Source organism: Drosophila elegans, unplaced genomic scaffold (assembly GCF_018152505.1).
Source record: "Drosophila elegans isolate 14027-0461.03 unplaced genomic scaffold, ASM1815250v1 contig_814, whole genome shotgun sequence".
In the NCBI taxonomy this organism is placed as follows: domain Eukaryota; kingdom Metazoa; phylum Arthropoda; class Insecta; order Diptera; family Drosophilidae; genus Drosophila; species Drosophila elegans.
Genome location: NW_024546167.1, coordinates 19,421,007 through 19,442,084, shown reverse-complemented (window position 1 = coordinate 19,442,084; position 21,078 = coordinate 19,421,007). Strand labels below are relative to the sequence as shown.

The 21,078-nt window shown below is 39.0% G+C and overlaps 2 protein-coding genes across 3 annotated transcripts; one reads left to right on the top strand and one right to left on the bottom strand.

The window, feature by feature from the left end:
• Nucleotides 1-223: 223 nt before the first annotated feature.
• LOC108134970 (zinc finger protein 791) lies at nt 224-2,476 on the top strand. Of its 2 annotated transcripts, XM_017255500.2 has the most exons (4): nt 224-276; nt 341-904; nt 964-1,056; nt 1,116-2,476. In XM_017255500.2, exons 2-4 carry the CDS (start codon nt 345-347, stop codon nt 2,170-2,172), a joined length of 1,710 nt encoding a protein of 569 aa, XP_017110989.1. In that variant the 5' UTR covers nt 224-276; nt 341-344; the 3' UTR covers nt 2,173-2,476. The 2 variants fall into 2 exon arrangements, with proteins under 2 accessions (XP_017110989.1, XP_017110990.1); XM_017255501.1 differs by lacking the exon at nt 224-276 and having other exon boundaries at nt 285-904.
• Nucleotides 2,464-12,623, bottom strand: LOC108134971 (TNF receptor-associated factor 4). Its single transcript, XM_017255502.1, has 2 exons — nt 12,103-12,623; nt 2,464-4,298 (listed from the first exon to the last, which is right to left on the bottom strand). Exons 1-2 carry the CDS (start codon nt 12,370-12,372, stop codon nt 3,105-3,107), a joined length of 1,464 nt encoding a protein of 487 aa, XP_017110991.1. The 5' UTR covers nt 12,373-12,623; the 3' UTR covers nt 2,464-3,104.
• Between the last annotated feature and the right edge of the window lie 8,455 nt (nt 12,624-21,078).

Sequence of the window (21,078 nt, the reverse complement as noted above, 5' to 3'; positions counted from 1 at the left end):
CGGGAAAAAACTTTTAGGTTTGAATGCAAATCGATGGAGAATCTTTTTACGAGTCCAGCCATGAATGACATTCCATGTTTTAGCTACTATATGCTTGCAATTTGTCCATTTTTCGGAGTAAGAAACACTTGCAGTACAAGATCGGGAAAAATGAGATGATATTTTCAAATATCGATAGCTGTTCGATAGCAAAACATATGTTTCCAAGCACAGTGTTGAAAAGTTTCGCATGGAAACAGCAGTATTGCTTAGCCCTGCGAAATTGTAAACAACTGGGTGAGAAATTGTTTTTAAATGCTTAACTATTTTGGCATATATGTATCTTTTTTCACGATTATAGGGCGATGGAGAGCCGCTGCCAATTTTGCAAGTTGAGACCGGGGCTGCTGGTGAAACGTGGAGATTCAGTGCCGAAAACCCTGTGCCTGCAGTGCCTGCATTTGGATACATTTGGAACCCAACACCCGGGTGTCCAAACGAAAGTTAAGGATGAAATCCTCGATGAGGAACCTTTTCAGGGAGAATATTTCATAATAACAGAATGCAAGGAAGAGCCAGCGTTGCAGACATGCCGGGTTTGCATGTTGCAGAGCGAGAACATGGTCAACATATTCGACAACACGCTGGATTCGTCGGACATTCCGATAGCCACTCTGATCTCCCAGAGCACAGGCTTGCGTGTGGAGAAAGGAGACTCATTTCCGGAAACCATTTGTCCCACTTGTCTGGAGGATGCACATAACGCCAGTGCGACTATGAGAGCATCATCAGAGGATTACAAAAAGATAGGTGACCAAGTAAAGGAAGAGATCAAAGAGGAGATGGATGATGAAATCCTGGTGAGAAACGAGCCAATTGAAGATGACCCATACGAAGAAGTTCCCAATAAAGGAATCAACGAAAGGCAAGAGCTAATCCCTCGCAGTGAAAGCCATCTTTCCAATGATTTATTCTATTTCTTAGAAACTCCATCTCTCTGACATCTGATATCCCGAATCAGGAGCTAAAGGAGGAGGATCACTTCCAGCACAAGGAACCTCCGCCCACTAGTCAAAGGCAAGACACAATCCCTTCTAGAGAAACTAACCTTATTTAATTCTTTCCTATATTTTTAGAAGCTCAAGCTCTTTGCCAACTAAAGTACAAAGTCGTAAAATCCCAAATCGGAGGAAGAAAAGCCAGTTCCTGCCCCAGCTCATTCCAAGTCAAGAGGAAAAGAACGCTATGAAGTTCATAGATCAACCGCCGCACAGGTGTCCTCAATGCCCCAAGATATTCCTGCACAAGCCCAATTTCATAGCCCATCTGCGGACGCATACGGAAACAAATATTGAAGGAAATCTGTGGCAAACTTGCCCCAAATGCCCAAAGGTGTACCAACAAGCTGTCACGCTATATGCTCACATCCAGGAACACAAAGCTATTGAGGCAAGTAAACCAGCCTACGAGTGCCCCAAATGTCCAAAGACCTTCTCCACAGCAGAATTTCTTAAATATCACATACGTAGCCATGAGGCGGGCTATTCAACAGAGCTCACGGGCGAATCGCCGTACAAGTGCCCGATATGTTCGAAAAAATTCTTACACCAGACATTTTTTATGGCTCACATGAAGACGCACGAGACTGAGAAAGCGGTACTCGCTATTAAATGTGTGAACTGCAAGAGGCCTTGTTTCGAACAGGAAGATCTTATATCCCATATTTGTGGCTCCGACACCTTTACGTGCTCCTATTGTCTAAAGATGTTGCCATGTCGGTATGTGCTGAGGAATCACATCCGGAGCAGTCACATGGGCGAAGGACCCTTCCAGTGTGATCAGTGCGAGCGACCCTTTGCGAAATACCCAAGTTTCGAAGCACATGTCGGCGAGCAGGCGTGCTTGAAATATTTCGATACTGCCACCTTGAAATTCCAGTGTCCCCACTGCCCGCTTTCATTCTTAGTACAAAAAGATTGCGACGCGCACGTTGGCACTCATTTGCGGACAGGTCCATACGAGTGTAACACCTGCAACATCTTCTTTTCGTTTCCAATCTATCTTAAGATGCACGAAGGGACGCACAGGAAGAAAGGACCATACCCGTGTACTCATTGCTCAAGGACTTTTGGGAGGCGTTATGTTCTCAAGAGGCACATTCTTGATCATAGAAAAAAGGCTAGAAATTTATGAATTTGTTAAATTAGGTACTCCCATACCATTATTTCATTGCTGGACCATTTCTATCCCCTCATTACCAAATAAGCTTTTCAAATTATCATTTTAAATTACTTCATTATATTGTATTTTTAAATCCTTAGTTAAATGTATCATATAAGAAATGTAGCCTCCTGACCAGAGCTCATTTCTGAAATTTGATTGCTGGATCATTTAAAACTTTACTATTTTATTTCTTTCCCACATTACCAAAATATCACTGCTGGAATTACAAATGTTGCAATAATACCAAATAAACACTTATAATTTTCATTTATAATTGCTTTTATTTTATTGTATGTTTGACTTTGTAGCTTTTAAACATAAACTTAGTTGACTATGCTGAAAGTTGGATTCTCATGTTTATGTTTTTCTCTTCATGGTACTAATGACTAATGCGTTGGCTCTAGCAACTAACTACAGACTAAGAACTAGAACTAGGTTTGCGGTTGCTGCGGCTGCTCCGAATTTAACGCTATGTACATGCAACTTATATGGTCTAACTGATTTTGAGCGTACGGTCTAGTTTTGAAGATCTTTTGAAAGTGATCGCAATCTCGCGCGCAATAATACAAATCTCTAAGCAAAAGACTTAAGACACGAACTTAGGCGTAGCTACACACTTATATGTATATGCGTTGAATTGAATTGCTTAACTCTAATGCGTAAGTATGCTTTGGTTTAATTTCAGCACTGCAAAAACCTAAACGAAACACGAGTATGACTACGATGCAGTGGCCCAGCGGTCAACATTCCAAGGTTGGTTAGCATTTGTAGGCCAACATTTGCCCGAAGTTGCCGCTGGTACTGAATAATCTAGGGGCGATTTACTCATAAATTTAAATACACAGTATTTACACAAGTCGAGTAAATGTTTAAGCTAAGCTAGGCCTTTTCTTTTGTTCCTCCTATACGGCCACTATTTTGCTGGGATCCACTTTCACGCGCAGGAAAACGGTGTCGCTCTTGATGAAGGGTCTACTGTGCAGCAGTTCGTGTGAGATGAAGCGCGGAAATCCAAAGCCCAGTTGATCTGGTTCGTTTGAGGGTCGCTGGAAGTTCTCCCAGGTGGGATCCGGCACGAAGGACTCGGCCACTCCGCCCTGACCGCTCTGTGCTCCCTGCTCGAACAGCGTAAAGGTGATGGAGTGCGAGAAGGGCCACTTGAGCAGGGCATCATATTCCCCAGGCAGGACCTTTATGTACACGGACACATGGGTATTCTCGCCGGGACCATTGCCATTGAGGAACATCGAAGCCTGCAGCTTGTAGCCATACTGGGAGGTGTAGAAGGGCGGGGAGACCAGCTCCAGGCCATCCTTGCCCCTGGCCTCGGACATCTTGGCCGACCAATCGGTGATTTTCCACAGCAACGTGCCAGTATAGTTAATGGAGAGCTTCGACACCGCCGACTTGAGCATCTGGATTTGCTGACCCTGTCGCGAGCTCAAGGCCACCATCAGGGACAGATGGGCGGCGGCATTGCTCTCCAGATGCGCCTCCAGCATCTGACGTGGTCCCTTGAAGCGGCAGCCCGCCTCCTTGAAGCTGCAGGTCACGGCCAGCGATTGGCACTCGTCGCGCAGATGGGCCTCCAGTTCGCCACGCGCAATGGGACCCGCCTCACATCTCTGTGGGCAGGAGAGCGGAGCCCTGGGGCACTGGGCAGCATGGAGGGGCAATGTGTCCGCCGAGAACTCACGCTGGCAGTGGGCACATCGGCGAAGTCGCTTCGCACAATCCTTGGACTTGTGCAGCGTCATCCTGCCGCGCAGGATCCTCTGGCCGCACTTGGCCTCGCAGTAAACCGGTTCCTGGCCACAACTCCCATTGTGCTCCTCCAATCCGGCGCCGGAGAATTCACTCTGGCAGAATTCGCAGCGAGTGCGCCTCATCGTGCAGGTGTATTGCAAGTGGTCCGTCATCATGATCCGGGGTATCTGTGCTCCACACTTATTCGGACACTGCGTGGCGTCGTGCTTGCAGACGTTGAGGTGACCCTTCAACTTGCGCAGCTCGTCGGACCACTTACAGCCCTGCTTGTGGTGGATGCAGAACACCAGGGAGCCCATGATATGCTTCGGATCGGGACCGGGATATATCTGCAAAAAGGAGGGAAAGAAATCAGGTGAGTTGAGATCGTTGACAAATTGAGATTGATATATGTAAATGATTAAATTTTTAAGCTAAGAATATCTATAACTTTAATTAATAAAACTTGTTATTTAAGATTTGTATCTATAAAAATCTGCAATTATTTTATTTCACGTTTATTGAGATTTTTATTTGTATAAATCTGAAATATTTCACATTATATTTATTTACATTCCTTTATTTCATAGTTGTTATCTCTGTTCAGTTAGGACAATCAATCAATAAATTTGATAAACATTTAAAGTTATAAATATCTATTCATATATGTATAAGTGCATAATTAAATAATATTATTTAAAACTATTTGGTTTTACAATCTTTTTTATCTTCTCAGTACCTAAATAAATTTGTACTTTGCCAAAACGTTTTTAAATGGAGTATCAAATGACTTTACAAGTGCGGAAGTTGAAATGAAACTAATGAGTTCCTTGAGCTCCCTCGCCAACTTATAAAGACATTTGAGATTTGCTTTCCCAAGCTGATAGCCAGAAAATGGCACTTCTTATCTGGGCAAACCCCTCGACCTGCTGTTGTTTATCCAGCATATCGCTGATATTGATTTTCCGGCTACCTGCCTGCCACCTTTGGCTGCATTTCCCTCGAGGGTTTTTCACACTCGACTGCTCATGTTCCTATGGACTGGGTACTATACACTAGACACTAGGCAGTAGACACTCCCAGACATGCACTTCCTGTCCTACCTTCTAACGTTCTTTTTGGGCATCGCTTATATGCCATCGCTTGACTGCCCATACTCGTACTTCGGGTTTAAAGAACTAAAAAACTGAAAAAAAGGAAAGCTGAAAGAACTGCACCCGCTTCTGGTTTTCTGCTCCCCAGCTTTTCCCCCATGCACTGCTGCTTAATGCTTTTAATTGCTGGGGACGACGGCGAGCGGAGTGCGACTTCACATCCGGTTGATTAAAATAATAAATTGCGTTGTTGTGCGAAAATATTTATGACTTTCCGCAGGCGCCTAATCTAATTACAACGCCCCCATTTCGAATTCCCAGGATATACATATATTGTATATGTTAATTATTCGATACAGAGATATTTGACAAGCCATTAATGTAATGAGAAGAAAGAGAGATGTTGTATGGGATCTCCTATGGGCTCCTAACCGAGCGTCGCGACATTTCCGGTTGACTCTTTTAATTGACCTTATCTGCAGTTTTCTGTCGAGAGCGTGGCTTGACTTTTGATAAATGAACATGTCGCTGCATCTGGTACTGGTTCGGGTTCTGTTTGTGGTTCTGGTCCCCGAGACAGACATAAAAACGAAGATATAATAAGCAATTAACACATGGGATCCCATGTGCCCTCAACCGAAATGGGCGTAGTGGAACAAAAAAAAATAAAAATATTATTTCTATGGAATCGCCGTTTGCCTGGTAATTTCATTTAACGTGAAAACGAGTTTGCTGCTCTGCTGTTTAATGTCAACTCTTGAGTGGTGGTGAACTGTGCGGTTGAACTCTAGACGAGGCCATGGACCAATTGGGCAATTGGTCTTCGAAATCGAAGAGTACAAGCCACCCACCCACACAGAGCAGATCGTTCAGGAAGTAACTGCCACTCAATTGGAGTTGGGCCGTAAACAAATGGGGCGATGTTTACGCCAAATTCCGTATCATGTAGTGGACGGTTTAATGAAGAACATGCAGCAGCATCCGAGAAGATCAGAGATCAAAAGCTGTTTGTCAACCGTTGGCTTCAAATGTTTACGGGGAAACCAAACAATTATGCTCCAAGCGGAAAAAGAAAAAGTTAAAGAGGGGGAAGACTTTTTAGTGGCAATTACTTGCCGCTCTGCTAAGGTTAATTTACTTTGACTTTGGGACCACACAAAGATGGAGTAAAGATGGAGGCCGTTTTGATGATTATATAATTAAGCAAACTTTTGCTTTTTTCCTACCAAAAGGAAATAAAGAATATTGTTATTCAACTGCTCAGAGAGTCATTCAGTTTGATTGGTTCTTATGTAAAGCCGCAGACAAAGGCCAATTGAAATTCCAATTCAGACACGAAAGCGTGGCCAAATTTTCAGGCTGCGGCAATTAAAAAATAACATAAAAACGTATAGAAAAGAAAACAACTCCAAAGCAAATCAATGTTCAGGCCAATGAAAGTGGAAACACAGAAAAATACAAAATACAAAATGAGTGAACAAACGCATTATTTATGAGCAACAGCAGTTGTTGGCGCATTTTGTTTTATTTTTATGGCAGGCAACCATCTCCTGGAGTGGCAATTAAGTTAGGAATAGAGTCAGGAAAACAAATTTATAATTTTAGACATCGAATGCATTCGATTCCGTGCAAGACTTATGCCTCCTACTTGGAAAATACCCCCCCAACCTAAATCATTTCGCTTTAAAGTTCAAGGCGCTCATAGACGAAGAAGTTTGTTTTTGATTTTATGGTCTCTGGTCTTCTGGCTTCAATCATCCTATACAACATGTATCTATATCCCATTGTTTATGCTTCTGTTGAAAGTTTTTGGGCGGCCGGAAATCTTTGGGGTTCGTTATACTCTTGGGGCTTTATTAATAGACAAATTGATTGGAAGGCACTTTAATTTGAAGGGTTGCACTCCGTTGGGACCAGCACTGATTTGTTTGTGTCATTATCCAAATTAGTTTTCAAGTTATGCGGGATTCTATTTAAGAAGTAATGTCATTACAGGTTTCCACATAAATATAAAGAAGTTTTCTCTGTTATAAATAAATATCAAATATCTCCAGTTAATCAGTAAGAAAGGGTAAGTCTAATATTTTTACATTTTCCCACATAAATACAAAAAAGTTTACTCCATGATAAGTAAAAATCAAATATCTTTAGAAAAGGCATAATGTTATTACATGTTCCCACATAAATACAAAAAAAATTCATATTTATGATAACTAAATGCCACAATAAAGCAATTTAAACCGAATCTGAATACAGGCGTTATCGTTTTGGGTCCACAGAATGTTCTATTATTCTTCTGGACCACGATCTTTCAGGCTGCTAACCAAAAGATCATCAAAACATGAGGGAATGGGTATGGAAACTTAGCACCTTTCATTATTGGTAAGCACCACACGCTGGGAGAACTTCCGTTTGTTCAGTTAACATACAAAATATTCCCAACAAATAAAACCAAAATATGTTGAGGTTCATTTGTGTTACGCATAAAAGGGAGAACTTGGCATGGGTCCACTATATAGGCACTAATACCCCCTCTGTAAAAACGCCACTGGCATGCTTTTTATTTGGTACGTGAGCATTGGCATTAGCTTTTTATACTATATTCCGAGACTGGGTCTGTATGTTTGCCTAAGAAATTCTCAGCATTCATATGGAGCTGCTGCTACAGTATCAACATTATAAGCTCTATGAAAACTGTGCTAAATGTTTTTGATATTTACCCGCAGCTGGAACACTAATTAGCTTTTTTATTTGGGGTGTTTGCCTAAGGCCAAAACTTCCCACAGTCTGTGCGACTGGTTGGTAAAGTTATGAGTATATGAATTGCCGTTGTGTTGTGACCTAATAAAATGCATTGAAGCCGGATTTAAAAGTGCAACGATGGCAAATTTGTGAGCCATAAAGGAAACCGATAAAACAGCTGATGCGCAGTTTTGTCAATTTCACAAAATACTCTTCTCAGCCAGTATGTAATTTCAGCAATATGTATGCTCGTTTACCCAGCAGCAGCAGCAGCAGCAGCAGCAGCAGCAGCAGCAGCAGCAGCAGCAGCAGCAGCAGCAGCAGCAGCAGCAGCTTCACAATAGCAGACAGCTGCAAAATACAAAACACAAGACACAAAACATCGAGAAAAAATGAAAACAAAACATGACCAAAGCCAGAAAACTGGTTTCACCTGCAGAAAAATACAAAAAAAGAGGGGACAAAGCGGAGCAGAGCAGCTGATTTCTAAACAGGTAAAAACACCATGTTGCTGCTTTTTTTTGCTCCCTCTCCACCTGCAATACTATACACCCATAGCTACACTCCTAAAGAAAAGTAGTAAGTCCATTACTAATACTCAATTTTAATATTTGTAGCTCTAATTTTCATCCATTGCTGTATTTCGTTATTTTAAAAATGGAATTATTTAATTAATATGGAAACCTTAAAATTGTATTTAAAAGAATAAAATTTATGATTTTAATTTGATTTAAGTTTTCAGACATTCAAATTTATTCCAAAAAAATCAATAAAATATAACCTGTTTGAAATCAAATATTTTCCACATTAATTTAAATATTTGTATATGCATTGCATTTTACACAATTTTAAATTTAAATTGCCACATGTTTATTTGCACTATTCCTTTTTTATCAGTGTATATACCCATATTAAATGCTGCTCTTTGCCGCTGTTAATCACAGTGATGAATTTGCATGCGTTTGCCGCAAGAAATTGATAAATTATGACTTTGATATACAGTGATTAGATGTTCTAGTTTCTGTATTATATCGCTCCTTGTTTGGTTACCAAACTTCTTTAGTTGCAAGCAGGTGAACTTCTGTGCAGCTGTCACACTTCGTGGCTCTTTTTAATGCTGGTATGATGACCTTTATTTAATTCTGGTTGGCAGCTGGTTGTCTGGAAAAGCGACAGGAAATGCAGTTAACCATCGGTGTTTTTTGTTTTTTTGGGGTCGTCAGACTTTGGCCAACATTTTGGCTGCTATTAGCAAAAATATTTCGCATTGACAAGGTCTTTAAAAGTCGGAGAATGGGAGAAATCTGTTGAGTCAGCGCCAGAGCGAAATGTGTCATTACCAGCAATATGTTAATTGATTGCTAATCGAAAGCGAAATGTTTATGGAAACAAAGGTTCAGCACGTTCTGCAGGTTGACAAACAAATATGGTGTTCAATTTCAAATTGATAATAGCTTGTTATGATATTTAATAGGAATAATATTTACAAAAGGTACTATTAATAACAAAGAATTAATACATGTTGCCTAAAATATTGTTAAAAATATATTAAATTACCATCTTTATATTTTTTTAAATACTTAGCCATTTAGAATTCATATAAAACTAATGTGTTGAGAATGTTTTAAGTAATTTCCCAGTAGGAAAATGGCAAATTCGTTCTGGATGGGAGGAAACTAGTTTCAAGCATAAATAAAATATTGACTTTTTATGTTACTGAGAGCTTATTATGATATCAACATATTTTCAAAACCATTAAAAATTCATATAAAACTAATCTGTTGACCACATGTTAAGCCACTTCCCAGTGGGAAAATGGGAAATGCAACGGGATTAAAGCGAATCAGTTCTGGATCGGTGGGAAAAAATCCACCAGACTTCCGCCACTTAACGGGTTGCACTATAATTGCGAAATTCCAGGAATGCCAGAAGGCCAGGGAAACAGGGCAGACGCCCCCGTTGAAAAAGTTGGCAACTGGAACTGGTTAACTGGTTTACCTTTGCCCAAGGATGTTTGTACTTTGCACTGCAACTCCACCAGCAGCAGCAGCAGCAGCAGCTGAAAAGCCGTTGGGCAACTTTTCCGACCGATTCGTTGGTCTAAGAAACCAAAACCAAAACAAGAAACTTGTTTTTCTGAGCACTGGTTGATTTGTTTCTGTTTTTGTTGTGTTTTTCGCAAATGGCAAATATGTGAAGCTGCTGCCTTACATAAGCTCAACTCGGGCTGCTCATTTGGTTTTTCTTCGCCTAACGGTTGGGCTCCTTCGAATCTAAAGTGCTCTTCAACTTTGGCATTTTCCGCAGATGCGTTGCCGGCGCCTCGTCGCCGCTGGTCACGATTTTCCATTTCCCTGACGCCGTTGAAAACTGTGGCATGCTCGTGCCGTCTCATTTTTTCATTATTAATGGTGTTTTGTCTTATTTTTTTTTCCAGCCAGTCGTAGTCGTGCCGCGTGGGTGTGGTTCGCAGTGGGTCTGGGTCCGAGTCTATGTCTGCAAATGAATGCAACTCTCGTCTGCGGAATCCACTGACCAGGGAGAATGTCAAAAGCGGATTGCGAAAAAATGCCAGCGAAATCGAACTACGGGAATTCTGATGGCATTGCCCACTCGAATCCGCTTTCAAATGGGCTTAGTCGGTGGGAAAATGTAATTTCAGATGGTATAAACTTAAGGTATGCAGCTTATACTTCTAAATAATAACTTCTAAGTTTCAGTCACTTTGATTTGTTATTAGAAACGATTCTAGATTTTAGATTATTACTTTTAAATAATTTCTAGGCAAATTGTCCACTAGAATTCGCATTGAAATGGGTTTATTCGATGGAAATATTTAAAGACAATAAACTTTATTGATACCTCCTTTACTCTTAAGTAGCAAAATTTAATTTATAGTTTATTTATTTGTTCTATATTTTTCAGAACTCAATTTTCCAATTATTAAACCAAACATTGTATTTCTAGGTAAATCTTTTTCCTAAAAACTACTACCCTATACCTTTTTACCCCATTCGATCCGGTTCTTCTTTCCATTTCAAGAAATCAATCCACATTGCGACCATATGTTGTCGCCCAAGATCGGCGGCCTGTCTGTATCCCTAAAAATGTTCCCAGCCCATCTACATCCTGTTTGCTTTTCGGATTTTTATTTTTCCATTTCTTTCGGTATTTTTTTCCATTTTTTATTCCCATTTTCCTGCCATGTGTTTGAGTGAGCCGCGCGGCAATCTGTCGCACAGCTTTGGCAAATTGCTCTCAACTTGGCCATCAAATAGTGGGGGCTTAATTGCAGCCGACTTGCTGCGGGAAACCCATACATATAGTGTATTCGATAGTTGTCAGCCCGCTTATCGGGTGTGGAAATCCGCTATCAGTTGAATATTCCACGCTCCACATACGACTATTTGTTTTACGAAACTGATTGATTGATAATGATAAGTGCCGGCTAAGTCCTAGTATCTGGTCTGGTCTCTGGTCTTTCTGTGGTCTCTGGTCTAGGGCCCAATCAACTGGGTCAATGAGCTTTATCAGGAACGGAATGCACTCGGCCAGGCAAACTTACTTGGCAAAGGCTTTTATGGCTGTGGAAATTATATGCGTGCTTTAGATTTGGGTTGTTAAATGTTTGCACAGCTGGCTCGCCAAAACAGGAAGTCCCATCCACAGGGGGACGGATATGATTGTGATCCCTGCTGCTCAAGCTGCTTACCTCACCTCTGTGATAACCCCTATCTGGCTGTTTGTTTATGAATATGAATATAAATATTATTCGGAATTTTTTTGCAGGCTTTTTGAAGAAAATGTTTTATTGATGATCTCGACTGAGTCACAGGAATTTAATGATCAGTAATCAGTTATATTATTATAATCAATAAAATATTACATTTCCATTGGCAATAAAGTCTTTGATATATTGTATTGTGAATAATATTTTATTGGTTATATTAACAACTGTTATTACTATATTCATAAAACTTATCTTATTATATGGAATTCAATCTAACAAAGATATACATTTTCCTGTATTTGTTTTTAAAGGCTAAATAAGCTGCTTTCGAAGATATTTAAATTCCGTTTTTGGTTTATTACCCTCTTACTAATCTTTTCAATTTGAAATTTCTGTTCCTATCATTTATAATGGTATTATCAACTACTATATAATAGCAAGTACCTCTAGAATGAAATATAACTAAATTTAGCAAAGATATGAATTTTGCAATATTTTTTCCTTCACGCGTAATGCAATGTTTTGAATAAGAAATGTAACCAATTTTTGGTTCGTTCCCTCTAAAACTATAATTTTTGGTAAACTTACAATCTGTTCTAGTTCCGTGATGGGCATGTTGTTGTTGTTGTTTCCGGGAGTGGGCGAACTGTGGGAGGACGAGTGCGATGAGGACACCGTCGACGAGGAGGATCGCGATGTGGCGCAGTTTCCGCTGCCGCTGGAGGTCGTCTTATTTCGGGGCGGAGTGGGTGGTGGCACAGGACCTGCCAATGTGGAGCAGTCCTTGGAATTGCGATTGGGCGAGAGACGTGAGGGGAAGCTCAACGTCTTCGTCCACTGGGCCAAACTGCGAACCATATTGTTTTGTGTGTTTGGTTTATATTTTTTTAGCTTGTCGTGAAACTAATCCAAGAGTGTTTCAATGGGCAAGTATGTCTTGTTTGCTGTTTTTCTATTATTTTTGGTAATTGCACTGTTTATAGGCACATCACATCAGATCTTGACTATTTCAAAACTTTGCGAAATTCGCACGGCGCACGCGCATCGTTTGTCTTGTTTTTTGTTTCGTTCAGATGCGAACTTCACGAATACGAACCGTTTGCGTTGACTTCTCGAAAGCGATTGAATTGAAGCAGCAACGGCAAAAACGTTCAAGCCGCTCTGAAACTCTCGCTCTCTCAGCAGCTCACTCACACAGTCGCATAGGATGTGGCATACGGGAGCTGTGCAAGCGAGGCAGCATGTGGCGATCTGCACTGGCAATGCATTTTAGAGCGAGAAGGATACATTTCGGGGGAGTTTTTGTTACCAACAGGGAGGGAGAGAGAGATTGCTTGGGAGAGAGTGTTTTGTTGTTCAACGGTCTGCACAGTGGGCACATTAAACTCATAAACACGACAGCAGCTAGAGTTTTAGTTGATAAATTTTTTCAAACTTTTTTAGATATATAATTTTTGTTTTATTTATAAATGTAGCTAGTGTAAGCTTAACCTTAAGTTAAGCAAATGGATCTTAAGCCTTTTTAATTGAGAGTCTAGCTTTCAAGTTTATTCGAACAACATGGCGGATGAGTAATTTTTTTAATAGAATTATATTTTTATACCTGTTTTCCCCAAAAAGTAAAACACTTTTAATAACCTAATTTATTGAAATGAACTTAACATTATTAGAGCCTTACAAGTAGCAAGTAATGATGTATGCATTGTAATTGATCATTTCTACCACTGTGCGGTGGTTGAAAACCATCGATCAAAGGGCCCAAATAGTGGTTAATTGAGTAAAGTTATGAAATTCTCTTTTGAAACAGCATTTGCAATATTTTAAGAAGATCATTAATGTAAATTCAAATATTTGTTCATAATTTTAATGTATTTATATAGTTAAATGTACATGTTTACATTTCTGGCGAATGGTTAAATATATGTTACACGTATTTATTTTTAAATTGTAACCTGCTTATAATTTCTGTTTAAATTACTTGCTAATGTTTACGTATTAACATTATCTAATAGATTGATCGTATAATTTTATTTAAATCGGTTAATGTGTAACCATTTGTATGTTTAAAACTTAAAAGTTACAGTACATTCCAACCCATTTCCTTGCCTAAGGTTGCAACTGTTAATTTCCACACTCGATTTCCTTTGTTCTCTTTCAATTTCTATGGGCTTCCTTTCCAGCGCTTTTCGCTCAATTTGGCAACAGGACATGGTGCGGATACTGTAATTGCTATATTTACCCAAACGCGGCTCTAATGATGCCAACAAGCCATTGCCTTGCAATTACCCAAAGGGTCTCAACATCTGTTGGCCAGGAGTGGAAATGTGGAAAAGAGGGGAGCATAGGGATATGTTGATTATGACCCATTCCCGACTTCCGTTGGCCGCATACCAAAGAAAACCTACGCAAAAACACATAGCCACTGGGGCCCACTCACAGATACTCACAAGCACACACACACACACACACACACACACTTTATAGAGGCAGCATAAAAAACCGGCAACAACGGCCTTGCCAAGGTTGACTGAGCATGTTGCCGAAAAAAAGAGCCATAAAACTAAGAGGCAACAAGAAAAGTAGCTTCTTTTTTTCTTTTTCTGACCAAGAGGAGAGAGCAGACTTGGCTCTCTCTCCGCTCTGTTAATGGCCAGAAAGCCAAAGCAAGAAAGCCGCTTAGAAGCTGAGCCAACATGAGCAATGGGAAATGAGTTCATTCAGCTTTAGCTACAGTTCCAGCTGAAAGTTTCTCCAGGGTGACCAGATCTTTAGGAGATTATATTTTAATTGACAAATTTGACTTGATTTTTAGAGGATAAAAAACTGTATCCAAAATTAAATTTAAAATTAATCAAAATATTTGTTTTAAGTGTAGTTTTAGTTGTAATACAACAAAGTTCTCAAATTATTGCTTCAATGCAATGCCTTTTTAAATATAATAAATGTGCACATTTTCATTAAGTGAACATTAAAATCCGACAAATAGTAATTAAGTGAACCCTTCCCTGTTTCGGCCATTTCTTTACCGAAAATCCTGTGTTAATTCCAGTTTACCGCCAAAAATCATTCGCATCTTGCTGGCACATGTCGGCCATGACAGATGCAGATGCTCTCGTTCGATTTGAGATTTTCTGCCTGGCCAATAAGCTGTCCTCTGGCAGCCACATGTCCTTGCAGGATCCTGTTCCCTGGCTTTGTTCCCCAGGCCGAGGAAATGATTCGCAGTTCGATGGCAAAAGGCAGCTGCATTTGGCTGAGGTCGAACAATGCCCTCGCTTATTGACAGTTTTTCCAAAGGTGTCGCACAAAAGAGGATCAGGCTCGTAGCAAAAGGATCCTTCATGCCCGATGTTTGACAATATGTCAGTTGCTGTGTGCAGATGTAGCCAAAGAAATTTGTGTCCTTTTGTTTCTCTTTTTTACATTTTGTCTAAAGACATTTTTCATATTTTTGGTTTATCTAGATTTTATATCCTTTAAAAGACATAATATCATTTTCGCCTTTTTAAATATAAGGAAAACAGCGAATTTATATAGACGAAAAACAATAGACGAAAACAATTTTGTTATTCTTTTTTGAATATAAACAAACGTACCTACTTGTTGTAGGTAGTTATGACTTTGGGTGTTTGTGTTTAAACATAGATTTCCAGTGAAGCTGTAATATATATATTCTAAACATATTCATTGCATATATGTTTGCATTTGTATGTTTGTGTATATCTCCATTTCAACTCCAGTTCTTATCTAATAAATATATCCATTTGCATATTTGGATGTTTAACCCATAAAACAAAGCCCTTTCCCACTACCAAAAATTCCCAGCTTAAGCTTCAAGTTTTAATCTCCACTTAGGTACATCCGCTGCTCAGCCAGCCCACAAATCAAAACGAAATTTGCCTAATTAATAGTTCAAGATCAGAGGAAAGTCGTAATTTGTATACAAGCCCATATCTTTTACGAGGAAGGAAGGCGTGCGCCTGACCATTAATCTTGCATAAACATTCCGGGTTTGTACAAGAAATCATAACAGGCAGATCAAATATTTGAGCCCCCTTGCTGATAAGTCAGTTAGCCTTATCAAAAGCGAAAGATTGGTAGTATGTTACTCACTGTGGACCCACAATCAGTCTGTCAGTCAGTCAGTCTTTGAGATGGGGACCCACATCAGAGGTTCAGAGGGGAAACTGAAATCTACTCAGTTTCCCTTACTAATGGTTCAATGATTTGCATTGGGTGTGACCCAGCTTTATCTGTTCCCAGTTTCGGATGAAAACATTTTCGCTTCTTATCTAAATTCCCGAAAATTTAGTTGTTGTTTCTACTGCTTCTACTCGTGCACATAACAAGGCTTTTTGTTTATGGGCAAACAGTTTTTTGTTTTACAAATCAACACCTCGGGTATCAATTACCCAGAGGGAGATGGGTATACAGAGAAAGAGCGAGAGATCAGCATGAATCACTGGACCGCACTCTGTGTACTATACACGTTTCCCGGCCCAAAGAGATCCGCTTAGACTCGCTTTTATCTTCGGCAATTAAAGTGTGACCGACCCTCGACAGTCGCCGACGAAAATGTAAATCTTGCCTGCTATTTATTTATGATGTTTTATAATTTCCCAACAATAAGCAGCCTGGCCAACCGCACACGCCGGGCCTACCGTCTCCGGATGATCCTCCAAGCCCGGTGCCATTTATCTTTCCTTCCACCGCATTAGTTGCGGATGGTTAGCAGTGCAAAAAGTAACGAAAATCACGAGGTGCATAGTACTCTCTGATGTACTCGAAATGCACTTCTGGGAACAAGAAAAGATCTCCTGATATGGTAGCAAAATTTATGGGCCAACTACAATAGTAATATTAGTCAAGGCTTCTTTGAAGTTGAAAGTTTTGTCCAAGAATAGTGCTTATCGGGACATTTAAAACAATTTACAAAATGGTAATGTAAATAAAATACATGTCTATAATAAACTATGCACATTTACAGAACCATTCCTAAGTTGTTTGAGGTGGTAAATTAAAGCTCAATAATAAAATTAGTAAAATAAACTAACATCATTTAAAAAAGGTTTTATAACAATGTATAAAAAAAACATTATGAAATTATATATATCATATTAAATATATACATCTAAATTTAAATAAAAATATGTTAAAGATTTACCCTGTTTTCATTTAAACGTTAAATTAAAGCCCCAACGGTATTATAAAAAGTAGCATTGAAAGGTATGTGTTAGGTAGCCGAAGACATTTTTAACCCAATTAAAACATTTTCCAGACCATTTTCTACATTATCTTGATCATTAGCAGCTAAGATATTTGTTGTACCTACTGATCCCTCATTAGAGTGTAAACTGGGTCTATCGGGTTACAAATGGCCCATAAGAGACCGCAGCAGCAGACACCTGCCACACTCCCTCGCAACTTCATTAGAACTAGCGCCTTTGCTGCGTTTACTTACAGAAGAATGTGTAAATATAATGTAATGGTGACCGAAGAAACAAATAATTTAGAAAGAACTCGTTTTTGTGTCTGTTTTTGTGTGGTGTCTGGAGGACAACGAAATTATGCAACGGAAACAGGTGCCACGGCGATCGATACCAGTGACACTCATTAAATGCGAACACGCTTAGTTTTTCCCCTTGGCAGCGCGGGAAATGGAAATGGAAAACTCTTGCAGTGCAGTGAGTGACTCAATGAGGCCGTTCACTTACCCCAAAAATTCTCCTCTGACTAATCGCCCATGACTCAGAGATCGGTTTTCATGCAACCACGCCAGCCATTTCAGAATGTTACACATTTATTATCCACTATCCACCGACTTCAGAGCGGTGGAAAACTAATCAAAGTTCAGACACGTTCACCTGCAAAGTGTGGGAAAATTCCAGGCAAACTGCCGGCTAGGCATCTGCTCTGCAAATTTTCCTTCCTTGTGGAGCGAGGAAAAACAATTTTCACCCCAGAGCGATTTCGCTATTTCGTTTCGCTTATTTTGCAACACTTTCACCCGCTGATTTGGCACGTAAATGGGCTGATAAAAGCAGCAGACGAATAAGATACAAAGTTAAGTCTTTGTTTTGATTTTTTTTTGTTTTGGGAAACTTTTTAAAGCCCCCCAAAAAGAAACACTAATGGGTTCTGCCTACAGAAATGCCGGTTGACAACTTGTGAGCCGTGTTCGTTGACCTCAATTTTCTATATACATTTTTTATTTTTGCCAGCCCAATTCACTTTCAGTTTGGCTCAGTTTTGATTAAGTTGTGTCATGCAACGTTGATTTAATTATCATCTGCGGCGGAGACAGTGGCAACTTGGTCCAACTTCCATTGTGCCGCAAACTAAAAAAACTAATGAGGAAATGCTGTGAATTTTTGATGTCTCTTTTGGGTAAAAAAAAACACAAAGGAAAGCCATAATAGAAAGTTGTTTTATCTATGAGGGGCTACTGGGTAATCTGCGTTACGGCAGATTCAGTTACGATAACTACTTCTTTACAAAAAGATATCAGATTATTTTAATGTTGGTTTTTCAATTGGCAAATAAACTTCAAGAACAAAGAATAAAAATTATTTAGACATTTTTATATATTTTACACAATTAAATAATTTCAATCGTAAATTATCTTTCACCTAAAAACAATGTACAAAGTATAGTCTTTTTAAATCTTTAAACAAAATATTAAATAACATTTATAAATTTTACATTGTCCCATAAAATTTTGATAATTCTAATGGCAAATAATCTTCAACCTTCACAACCTATTTTAAGCAACTATATTTTCTTTGCGAACAGAACTACCTTGTCATAATTTCTTGAGCTGATAAATCAATCAGTCCTAATAGACTTAGCTGAGGGTCATAAAATTATTTGAGCCGGGTTTGCCATTTTCCTGTAGTTTCTGCACACTGCACCCTTCATTTGAATGCCTTTTAAGGGACCACCTGCAGGTCAAAGGCCACACAGGATTTGCCCGAAATATGTGCAAAACATGTTCGCATCCCAGGACTTTCCGTTGCCAAACATGCTGGGCTAAGATAAAGTCAAGTGCAGCCACGGTGACAATCTAATTCCGGCTAAAAAGCTGCTAATGGCTGATATTTTCCGGTTAAACAGAGATAGGCAGATATTTTCCCAGTTCATTCACCAGTTTGCGGGGTGGGGAATTCAGAAACTCAGGTAGATTTCGACTGGCATTTTGTGTCTTCTGTATTTCCGCTGTATACGATTATGATAAAGATGCCTCAACATTTTGTGAATGAACCTGCTCTGTTCACATGTGCACTTTTCGCATATAAATTTAACAATAAAATGTTTACAAATAATCAGCTTTGCGGTGGCTGTGTGCGCCGACATCGAAAAATTATTTAAATGCCGTACATTTCCCGCCGCTCGAAAAAAAGCGTGGGATCTGCCAAGCAACCTTTTTATTTTGTTAATTGTTTGGAGCAGAGATACGGATTTCGGAGTCGCCGTAAAATGTCTCAAAGTGCTGCGAGTGCGTGCTGTCAGCTCGGCCAGCAATTTTATTGACAATTGTCCCTTGTCCTAGTCGCTACACTCCACAAAAAATAAAAAAGAAGAGTTCAAAATTATAAGCTTCTCGTGATCGGCATGCTAATGAGCAGGCCTATAAAACATAAAAACGCATAAAGCAAAGGCAAACAAAACGAATTCACAGGCCCGCCGAAAAAGTCCACACTGATAAAAAATATAATAGGTTAATTTGGTTGATATTGAATCCCAAATTGTATTTTTCATAATTAAATTAAATTAAATATAGCATAACATTAATATTAAATACAATGCATAATCAATTTAACTTAATGAGAAAATATAATATATAAAATGGGTTTTATTTGTTGCATTATACTTAAGCTAATATTTAATTAAGAAATATTTTGAAAATAGACAAATTAAAAGCTTAAATTTAAGTTAATACGGAAAAAATCAGGTTTAAAATGGGATATATGCTTTTCAACGACTTATATATAGCTAAAAATATAAAGAAGTTTTTAGAACTGAAAAACTATTTAGAAACATGCAAATAAAACATTATAAATAAATTTACTAATAACAGCAATGGATGAATATCTTAGTAAAAAATATTTAAATTAAGTAGGAAATACTTGGAGTTACAAGGTTTTTTTACCAGTGATAGAAGTCGAAAACCCTTAACCCATCCCGATCCCCAATTTCCAAACTTCAAACCCCATGTCACGTTGTTTGTGTTGTGAATTTGCGGCTCTCGAGAAATGGTATAATATAGTATATGGAGAAACAAGAAGGCAGCAGCGCACAAAGCTGCTTATTATTGTCAAAATATGTGAGTTCGGCTAGAGGAGCTCACGTTTTAATTTTTTTATAATGTCACTAATTTATTGTACGTGCTGCACTACAAAGCACACGGAGCCACGACCCATCTCCACCAGTTGGCGACCCATTTAGGTGTTTTTAATAATAACATGAGCAAAGATCTGCGGATCGGGGGACTTGAGGGGATTGCCAGGGCGTATCGTAACTGTTTGCATTTTAATGAGGTCGATGGGTGGACCTCCTCGAAAAATAAGAGCCCCATTTCAAACAGAAGACGGTAATGAAAGGCACATGACCCATCGCTTGTTTGGCTTGTGATATCTCTTCAAATAGAAAACCTCTACAGTTATTGAAGGTGACATTTATTTGGACTAGCCAAGTGGGAAATCTAGCGGCAAAAGGGTGAAAAATCCGTGGGATTGTGTCGGAAAACTTTAAAGAACTTGAAATATTTACATGTTATATCGCTGATATGAAATACAGATAAAGAAATTAATTATTGGGGTAAAATAGGTTAAGTTTAACTAATATAATCTTAAAGTTTTATAAGGGTTTAGCTACAAAAAAAAGAAGGGATTTGAAATAGTTTGTAGTTTGTCTTGCTTGTGGATACAATTGTAACTTAGGACTGTAACATAATCATAGTATTTTATTAGGATTCAGGTACAAGAAAAACAGCTCTTAGAAATAATTTTATCTTTTACTTTTATAATATTTTAAATAGTTGCCAAGTCTTTCATTTCTGAATAAAAGTTTTCATTTTTCAAGTTTTCATTTTCAAATAAATTGGGTTTTAAAAATTCTCAGCCATAAATCAAACAATTAAGCACAGAAATTAGAATCGTTTCAAGCAGGTTCGTCACCCCTTTTTCTGAGCACTTGAAGGAGAATGCAAAGTAGTGTAATTTATGGGGCCCATTCGACCGCAAACAGAGCAACTGATTAGAGGCTATCAATCCGGATAGTTTGTGTTCCACACAGAAGTCTCATGCAATGGGTCTTGTCAAATATTTGAGGGCACCCAATCCATCTATGACTTCCATTTCGATTCAGATACGATCCAAAGGCGATGAACCACAGCAAAGGCCATAAAACCCTGCGAGGCGTACAAAAATATTTGATTTGTGATTAGGCCGCTGCAATAAAAGGCAAACACAAACACACAGAGAAAAATGTTTGACTTTTGAGTGCACTCTCTCACTTGCACTTTCCATAGATTAAGCATGCCTATGGCAGATGAGGTTTTTCAAA

Coding starts and splice junctions, on each gene's coding strand:
- LOC108134970 (XM_017255500.2), top strand. CDS start 345: ATGGAGAGCCGCTGCCAATTTTGCAAGTTGAGACCGGGGCTGCTGGTG. Junction 905..963: donor AATAAAGGAATCAACGAAAG/GCAAGAGCTAAT, acceptor TCTATTTCTTAG/AAACTCCATCTCTCTGACAT. Junction 1,057..1,115: donor CCTCCGCCCACTAGTCAAAG/GCAAGACACAAT, acceptor CTATATTTTTAG/AAGCTCAAGCTCTTTGCCAA.
- LOC108134971 (XM_017255502.1), bottom strand. CDS start 12,372: ATGGTTCGCAGTTTGGCCCAGTGGACGAAGACGTTGAGCTTCCCCTCA. Junction 4,299..12,102: donor TCACGGAACTAGAACAGATT/GTAAGTTTACCA, acceptor TCCTTTTTGCAG/ATATATCCCGGTCCCGATCC.